Below are 612 nucleotides of genomic sequence, written 5' to 3'. Positions count from 1 at the left end.
TAAGGCAGCGTGCACCCGTGCTCCCGAGACCCGCTCGTAGAACTCAAACATCTGCGGGGACACGGGAGATCCCACTGCATCCCAGCACGGCTCCGTGGGCAGCACCGAGCCCCAGATCCGTCCCCGTGCTGATCCCCCAGTATGGCCACACTGCCCTTTACCTTCTCCCTCTCCTCAAACATCCAGAAGAAGGGGGTCATGGCCCCAATGTCCAGCGCATGCGTGGTCACGGCCATGATGTGGTTGAGCAGCCGGGTTATCTCCGCAAAGAGGACTGGGGGCAGAGGGGGCGCAGGGGGGTGAGCACCTCCAGCCCCCCTGGGGAGGGGGAAGGGGGTCAGAGCCCTTGGAAGGCTGAGAGCTACCAGCCCTCAGGAGCACAGGCAGGAGCTGGAGGCCACGCAGAAGCGTTACAGGGACGCGTGGGGCCGCCCTCACCTCGGATCCACTGAGCCCTCAGGGGTGGGCGGATGTTGAGCAGCTTCTCCACCGCCAGGGAATAGGCCTGCTCGTTGCACATCATTGAGACATAGTCCAGACGGTCAAAATAGGGCAGCGCCTGCCGAAAGAAACAGCCTTGAGTGGCGGCGGGGCGGGCCCCCCCCCCCGGGG

At 65.0% G+C, this 612-nt stretch overlaps 1 protein-coding gene across 1 annotated transcript in view; it reads right to left on the bottom strand.

Moving 5' to 3' along the window:
- The window catches only part of NDUFS2 (NADH:ubiquinone oxidoreductase core subunit S2), a gene marked incomplete at its 5' end in the record, with an annotated part of 4,043 nt that overhangs the window by 2,536 nt on the left and 895 nt on the right, over positions 1-612 (bottom strand). The window contains 3 exon segments of the mRNA XM_035892723.1: positions 2-51; positions 162-274; positions 439-559. Of these exon segments, the coding sequence (XP_035748616.1) occupies positions 2-51; positions 162-274; positions 439-559 (284 nt within the window).

This window comes from Egretta garzetta, unplaced genomic scaffold (genome assembly GCF_000687185.1).
Source record: "Egretta garzetta isolate BGI_Z169 unplaced genomic scaffold, ASM68718v1 scaffold1894, whole genome shotgun sequence".
In the NCBI taxonomy this organism is placed as follows: domain Eukaryota; kingdom Metazoa; phylum Chordata; class Aves; order Pelecaniformes; family Ardeidae; genus Egretta; species Egretta garzetta.
This window is presented reverse-complemented; position numbering and strand designations above follow the sequence as displayed.